Here is a 7,905-nt window from a genome sequence, read left to right on the forward strand (position 1 = left end):
CATTATGTCCAGGGATAGAATATATTTTGTAGCAATAAACACACATTTTTATTGTTATTTTTTCAAAGATTTAATTGTTACATTTACATCCTGCTGGAAATGAACCATTGAATAATGTGCTGTAGAAGAGAACATTATCTGTAGAGGTGATAATCAGCCTGTTCATCACTACCTGATATCTCTCACACTGACATTAAAAAAAAATATTGCTTTCAGAAAAATATAAAAACAAATTAAACATTTTCTGGACACGATTTATTCCAAAGAAGCCTGTATTTTTACAGTATGTATACATCCTGATAAAGCGTTGCATAACTGAATCAAACCAACATATGTAATCTAATTTCCCCACATTAACAGAAAGCTTTTCATTCAGCCCCAGTATGCTTAGCGTGATGTCACTTTAATTTTAATAGTGAAATTTACAGGAAAAATCATACAGAAATGCCTGTCAGGAATGTGTTTTATGGCAGAGATGTGTGGTCAAAGGTCAGGGCAGGCTGAGAGCCCGAGCCCCCTCCGAAGGAGTCGTGACATAGAAGGTTGGGTTTCCACTGTATCGCTCCTGTCAAAGGAAAAAAACACAAAACACATCAGTACAATCAACCAATAATACATCTGAATCACTGAATCTGAGAGCCGTCATGTCTCCGATGTGGAGAATGTGAATGAACGATTAAAACACCAGACTGTCCATCCACGCTTCTCACAGCTCTTTCACAGTCCGAAGGAAGGAAGTTCAAAGACGGAGCGAGAAAGACAAACAACCAGACACCTTTTCCTCTCCAGTCCAGACACATCGAGTCCTCGTCCAGACTACAACTACACTACAAGTCCATCCGATCCCCCAGTACGTCATTCAGAGGGCAAATAAACACACTCAGTCCAGTTAATCATGAAATACTGTGTGTAAAACTATTTTAAAGAAATAATAAATCATGATATGTCAGTAAAATAGGAAATAAATGAGAGAAAATTTAACTTTGAGGTGTGTTCTATGTTTAAAGTCTAAAGTTGAATATGTAACCAAGGCAACGTGATCTCAAAGAAATACTATAATAACATTAAACACTGCTTATCACCAAAGAAGTGCATTTTAAGTTTATTTAAAAAAAAACGTAGGTCATTGTGAGTTATTGTTCGTGTTGAGATTTAAATAAAGATTAAAGAATAAATCTTTATTACATTTGCATCATGTGTTAAGAAATGACCAGTTTATACGGGAACCGTAAATAAAAAGTTATGTTATTACACACAAACACTGATCTCCTGGGTGAAAGTCCCGTGGTTGTACAATGACACTTTCATGTCTAACTGGAGCTTATTATCCAAGCTTAGCATAAATACTGTAGTTTGTTAGATTGCCTGGTTCAAAGTTCAAATTTCTTGACTTCAGGAAGTAATTTCACCCAGTATGTGACATAGAGAAACACTGAATGTAAAGATTTATTTATTTTTACAGGAAGTGTTGACACAGACAGGATGCTAATTCTTTTCTACAAAAACTGTAAATAATCATATAATTTTAGCAGGAAATGGAAGTCTACATAGAACACAATGCTTAAATTAAGAAAATATGTTATTGGTTAAAGTTAAAAAGTTAAAATCTGTCACTCATGCATCTTGTGAGAGACCTGGAAACATTCTGGTCCCTTGACCTCTATTTGTAACTAACAGATCATTAATATCTCCTATGTTTGAAAGCCCAAAAGCAATCACTAAATATATATGCCTATGAGTCCAGAGCTCAGTGCTTGACGAGTCGGAGTGAGGTGCAGTTGAGGATTTCTGCCGGGTCAGGGGTCACCAGTTCAACCTTGAACCCTTCCGCCAGAGACACCTTCAGCAGCTCCTCCACGAACCGCTGCATGTCCGTGATGTCGCACAGGTTTCGGCGCGCGTTGGCGATGTCATCGGAGTGCGTGACCTCGGGGTCAGCGACGGTCAGCCCCCGGAAGCTTTGCTTGTTGTACTGGTCCTGCGGGAGTTCGTCGGGCCTCGGCACCCACTCCAGCCTCAGCCGGTTCTGCGTGGGGCTGCAGGGGTGGGGGCTGGTGACACCCTGGGGTGTCCTGTAGGAGAAGCGCTCGCAGAGGAGGGCCAGGAAGTCTCTCCAGGTACAAAAGAGGTCAACGGCGAAGGCTCGCACGGAGCACGTGCGGAGCTCGTAGTTTTCGGGGCCGTGGCGTAAATTAAAGTGGAGGACGCGGACCTGGAACGAGAGGGAGAACTGGAGCTGACTAGACGTTCTCCAGAGTGTACACAAACAGAGAACCGGTTCTGTTCTCACACTGTGTGAGTGCTAAACATGAACTCTGAAACCGTTGGTGAAGGGCGAGGATTTTCCGTTTCAAAGCCAGGCTGATTATTCTTTGTTTTTGACGTATTTATGCATTTTTGTAAAGAATGCAATCAAAATTCAAAATTTCAGACCTCTTCCTTTTCCTTTAGTTGCCCTCCCCCCACAGACGCTCTTACATTGATTCAAACTTCTAAATTCAAATCATATCTTTTTGTCTGTAAAGTGGTGACATCACCGAGTAACTCATTAGCATAATATCTGGCCAGCTGTTACTTTGTCCCGCCCTCAAACAAAAAGAGAGGAGCTGAGCATGGACGCTGTTTTCTGCTGTGAAAACATTACATTTCTGTTATCTGGTCTCGGGACGGGACCATGTAGGATTTAATTGCAGATCACAATTTTTTTTAAAAACAAACTCACTCACAATAAGTAGATTGTGGTGAATTTTCATCGATATTAAGAGACTACAGGATACAAAAACACTATTTATGCATGTAAAAATGTTCTAGTGGCAACCTGAAATACAAGTATGCACCAGAAGAGGAGAATAATAGTTCTTCTTTAGATATTACAGCTGCCAACGCTGTGCTACCAACCTCATCTAGTCGGTGATGTCACAGTCAGCTGATGTCATGGATTTGTTCCTCTGACAGCAATAAATACACTGAGCCAACTGTTCATGATCCTTCTTGCATGCATTCAGGACAAAATTTGTTTTTCCACGAGGCCGATTTTCTAAACTGACATATTGCTCTCATTTATTTATTATTATTTTTTTTTTTTAAAAACCTACCTGAGAATCAACATTCACAATGATCATGGCTCCTAGCGGCCCTCCGCGGAGGCTGAGAGGCACCGACGCCTCGTAGCGGCAGATCTCCTCCAGCAGGGGGCGTATCTGGAAGAAGTCCACCTCCCTCCGCAGCAGCGCCAGCTCGGCGAAGCCGTCGGGCAGATCCAAGGTGCTGGATCGCAGGTAGTTCAGGATGTACCTGAAGACCTTGCCGTCGCGGTCTATGAACACGTTCCCTCTGCCGTCTCGCAGCACGGGCGTCTGCCCGGTGAACATGGCACCGAGCATCGAGTCCCGGCAGCGTGTCAGGGTGTCCAGGGTCGTGGTGTAGATCTCCCCACCGACGTTCAGCGACACCGGGTCCTGCAGAGAGTTCCTGTTGCTGTTGTCGTCCGGTGAGTTGAGGTTCAGCATGTCGAAGGATGTTAATTTCTTCTGGGACGCTCTTATTGTGGAGGATCCTTCTGCTCTGGTCAGGAACGCCGAGGGCCGAGGGATGTGGAAGTTTCAAGGGGTTCCTTTGTTTCCCCGTGAAAAGACTCGTTTCCTCGGACAGCTGGAGAGCCACAGTAGGAGCCGAGGATACGGAGTTAGGAAAGATGGGAGGAAGTCTGTAGCCAAAGTTGTAGATTTAGAAAACCGGAGTAGCCAACGTAGAAAAGGTTGCTGCTCTTTTCCGTCTCATTGTTGTCAAGGAAACGTGTCATCCTTATAAATTCCTGTGGTTTTCTCTGCAGTGACTTTTACATCTGTGTTGACGTCTAACAGCAGGCCTGAAGCAGAACGGGCCACAGTGACCGGACCAGCATGCTAATAACTGGACACTTGTGTGCTCCACGAAGCTCGCTTTTATTCTCAGCGCACACACACACACACACACACACACACACACACACACACACACACACACACACCGGAGCTGTCTGAGCAAGACACGGGGGAATGGGTAATTTGTCTGAAATGCACCCCTTAAAGTGACAGCCAGAACACTGAAAGAGCTTTATCCCCCGTGAACAAACGAACAATGTCCTCGGACACTTTTCATTTCAAATACCCTTCGGAATGCAAAAGGTTTTCTTTTTTTCTGTCTTTCTTTCTCCAGAAAACAGAATCATAAAAAACAGGTTCGAGTTCAGTTTCCCAACTAAACGGACTTTGTTGCAGCGGCTGTATTATGCTGCAGGAGGAGAATAATTACAGTGGAGATGAACTCGTATGCCCTCTTAGATCACATACGTCATATTGTGCACCTACTTAATAATATATGCAAAAAATGAATCCATCTAGTCCTCTTTATCTACGTTCTAATCAGCTTTTTAGTGTTTGAATCAGATATGAATGGTATTTATTTAAAGCAGGCAGCATGAAACCAGAGATTGAGACCATTAATTCATGTTTACAATAAATCAGTCATTTTCACAATCAGACTTCTTTTTACAAACAGAGGAGTCGCCCCCTGGTGGCCAGCAGAGAGAATGCAAGTTGCATTGCAATGCAGTACACACAGTCTGGTGTGTGTGTGTGTGTGTGTGTGTGTGTGTGTGTGTGTGTGTGTGTGTGTGAGAACCTGTATGTGGAGTATAGTCCGGTCGATGGCGTGCGCCTGCAGCAACGTCACGGTGCAGCCGCCGAATCCTCCGCCCGTCATCCGGCTGCCGAACACGCCGTCCACCTCCATGGCTGCAGACACCAGCTCGTCCAGCTCCCTGCAGCTCACCTCATACAGGTCTCTGAGACAGCAGGGACGCCACGTTAGTACACACTCCGGCCAGAACGCCGACCCCAGAGGGTCCAACAGGTGAGATCAGCTGTTTTCTCCGTACCTGAGGGAGTTGTGGCTCTGCACCATGAGCTTGCCAAACTCTTTATAGGCTCCTCTCTTCAGGGCTTCGGCAGCTTGGACGGTTCTCCCGATCTCCTCGATCACATGACGAGCTCTTCGACAGGTGACTTCATCCAGTCTGTGGCTGGCCTCTGAAAGGGAAGGGAAGGCTTCACTGGGCTTGAATAGCACTGGATGTTAGTATGGAATTACAAATTATTTTTCCTTTTAAGGAAAAATCAAAACCTTATGACGCTTATAACTTATTTTGTTTTTTTCATTTAATGTACTTATGTGTTTTTAATAGCACATGAATGAAACCAAGTTGAAGTGATTTACCAAACGTATATCTCTTCCAAATTCTTGGTTTGTCTAATCAAGATGATATCAGGCGATGTAGAAATGGACAGGAATCTCATAATCTACAGAGAAGGCCGACTAAAAGGGTCACAATGGTTTGTTATTCCTAAAAAGTCGTCCCCCCAGAGAAAAAGTTTGGGAAGCGTTATGAGAAGAAGTCGGTTTACATTTTGTCATCTCAGATATCAGCATGAGAGTCGGCTCACTCCGTAGCCTGGAGGCTGGAGGGGACGAACATTTCTGGGTGAATCTCAAATAAAAAAGTTTTTAACGAGGCGTCGGTGTTTGTGAACTTTGAGATCAGACTCGAGAGGACAGAAGACGAGAAGAATGAATGAGGACATAGGACAGAGCAGGACATGGTCTAATAAAATACCCTCCAGGTCCTTCATGGTGGCATCTCGGAGACTGTCCTTTCCCAGGAAGGAGGCGGCCTCCTCACACTGCCGCCGTCTCATGGGGTACTCGCTGCCGGTCAGAGAGTGCTTCACGTTGGAGTTGGTGATGAGAATGACCAGACCTGGATCCGCCAGAGGGACGGGGACGGCCTCCAGAGACCTGAGTCCAACCACGAAGAGGTTGTAATAGTAACAATAGAAACAAAGAATAGATGGTGCTGGCTTATTCTACTCCCTTTGGATCTACACTACCTGCAGTCGATGAGCAAGGCGTGGCCCTCCCGGCCCAGAACGGACACGAACTGATCCATGATGCCGCAGGGAACACCGGCGTGAGAGTGTTCGGCCTTCTGACAGGCCAACGCCGTGGATACCTTGTCTCCGTCATCTGAAAGATGAAGGAAGTCTATGAGACAAGAGTTCTCACTTGATTTCTTATCTCATGAGTGAATAACGTGAGGTTATTGTCTGATGTCAGATCCTGACCTGGCTTGAGTTGCTGCAGGAATGTGTAGAAGGCCACCTCCAGAGAGGCGGAGCTGGACAGGCCTCCTCCCAGGGGGACGCTGCTGGCTATCACCGCCCGGAAACCGGGGACCGGAGGAGCTGAAAGCAGTATTATAAAACCCCATTTTGATAAATCCCATGTAATGTTTGTATAGCTGTGGATACGGCCATTGCTCTGTTTGTTTACCTCTGTAATGCTGTATAACACCCTTCACATAGTTGGCCCAGCTGGGTAACCCCGGAGGCAGCGGTGATCCATCACTCGGCAGACTGAAGTCCACCCTCAGAGGCTTATCAGCATCCTCATTTGCAGTTACCACGGTAACATCCTGGCCTGAAGTCTGACTCCCGACCACCACGGTCACCAGGGGCAGCGCCTGGCTCACCAAACACAAACACAATGCGGCGGAGTGAGTTATCTTTTACTCTTCGTCAGAGAGGAAATAATGACAGGATGCGGGATGTTTCCTGCTTTTTCACGATATGTGGAACTATAGTCCATGTGCTAATGAGGTTGACTGGGCGGACTCACTGTATGGATTCAACTAAAAGGACTAATCACGTTGGAACACCAATGATATTATGAGTCATAGTGTATCTTTCTTATCAGACTTCTTCTTTTTTTTTTTTTACAACCAAAGGGGTCACCCTCTGAAGGCCAGTAGAGAGAATGCAAGTTTAAGGCACTTCAGTGTTGGCTTCACTTTTTCAAAACCGGAATAAATCTGTAAACATATGTAAACTAGCAAATATTTCATAGGATAATGAAAATGTATTTTGAAACTTATAATATTTAAAAAGTTATTGTCTCTTCAATGTTGGCTTCACTTTTCAGAACTGGAGAATTCTCTAAATAATATTTCACAAGATAATCCCTAGTACACATATTTAAAACAATTACTTTTCCCCATGAAACTCCTTATAAAGACAAAAGTACTACTGCTAAAGTTAGGGGTCATTTTCTCATAGACTTCCATGCAATCAGAGTGGAGTCGCCCCCTGATGGCCAGTAGAGAGAATGACAGTTTAAGGCACTTCAGTGTTGGCTTCATTTTTCAGAACTGGAAAAATTCTGTAAAACTATACAAACTACCAAATCTTTCATAAGATAATGTCAATTTATTTTCCCACAGGAAACCTCTAAAATATAAAAAGTTAGGGGTAATTTTCTCATAGACTTCCATGCAATCAGAGTGGAGTCGCCCCCTGGTGGCCAGCAGAGTGAATGCAAGTTTAAGGCACTTTAGTGTCGGCTTCACTTTTCAGACCAGAAGATTCTGTGTATATTCAAACTAGCAAATATTTCATAAGATAATGCCAATAACGTCCAATATATACAAAGTTATGGTCTTAATGTAATTAAATAATCAGGGGGTAAATGTTCAACAAAACAACCAAACAGGAAATCTCGATCTCTTGAAGCAGCAGTCCAGTGACGTTACCATCGGAAGCACAAATCCCAGGTTGTAGTCGGTGTGCTCCCCTATCAGGTTGACTCTCCCGGGAGCACACGCCGCCACCTGAGGAGCCTCGTCCCCGAACACCTGCCCGTACAGCCGGCGAGCCCCGGCCACCAGCTCGGCCACGCTCGGAACGTTAGCGGCCATGAAAGCGACCCTTTGAGCGGCTACTTTCCCCGAAACGAGCCGAACGAAACACCGAGACGCGAAGTAACGGCTGTTTATATGCAGTAGTTGACAGTCAGGTGCTCTTTACTTCCGGG

At 44.7% G+C, this 7,905-nt stretch overlaps 2 protein-coding genes across 2 annotated transcripts; both read right to left on the reverse strand.

Moving 5' to 3' along the window:
* Positions 1–62: 62 nt before the first annotated feature.
* galk1 (galactokinase 1) lies at positions 63–7,905 on the reverse strand. The gene is made up of 8 exons (XM_084040489.1): positions 7,625–7,905; positions 6,370–6,559; positions 6,162–6,281; positions 5,928–6,063; positions 5,654–5,835; positions 4,919–5,069; positions 4,663–4,825; positions 63–565 (listed from the first exon to the last, which is right to left on the reverse strand). Exons 1-8 carry the CDS (start codon positions 7,787–7,789, stop codon positions 491–493), a joined length of 1,182 nt encoding a protein of 393 aa, XP_083896615.1. The 5' UTR covers positions 7,790–7,905; the 3' UTR covers positions 63–490.
* LOC311033223 (BTB/POZ domain-containing protein KCTD21-like) lies at positions 572–4,481 on the reverse strand. Its single transcript, XM_084040498.1, has 2 exons — positions 3,096–4,481; positions 572–2,212 (listed from the first exon to the last, which is right to left on the reverse strand). Exons 1-2 carry the CDS (start codon positions 3,507–3,509, stop codon positions 1,748–1,750), a joined length of 879 nt encoding a protein of 292 aa, XP_083896624.1. The 5' UTR covers positions 3,510–4,481; the 3' UTR covers positions 572–1,747.

This window comes from Eutrigla gurnardus (assembly GCF_963514095.1).
Source record: "Eutrigla gurnardus genome assembly, chromosome: 22".
NCBI classification, from domain to species: Eukaryota; Metazoa; Chordata; class Actinopteri; order Perciformes; family Triglidae; genus Eutrigla; species Eutrigla gurnardus.

Coding starts and splice junctions, on each gene's coding strand:
- LOC311033223 (XM_084040498.1), bottom strand. CDS start 3,509: ATGCTGAACCTCAACTCACCGGACGACAACAGCAACAGGAACTCTCTG. Junction 2,213..3,095: donor TTGTGAATGTTGATTCTCAG/GTAGGTTTTTAA, acceptor CTCTCGTTCCAG/GTCCGCGTCCTCCACTTTAA.
- galk1 (XM_084040489.1), bottom strand. CDS start 7,789: ATGGCCGCTAACGTTCCGAGCGTGGCCGAGCTGGTGGCCGGGGCTCGC. Junction 4,826..4,918: donor CAGAGCCACAACTCCCTCAG/GTACGGAGAAAA, acceptor CTGCTGTCTCAG/AGACCTGTATGAGGTGAGCT. Junction 566..4,662: donor GGACTATACTCCACATACAG/GTTCTCACACAC, acceptor TTCCTTTGACAG/GAGCGATACAGTGGAAACCC.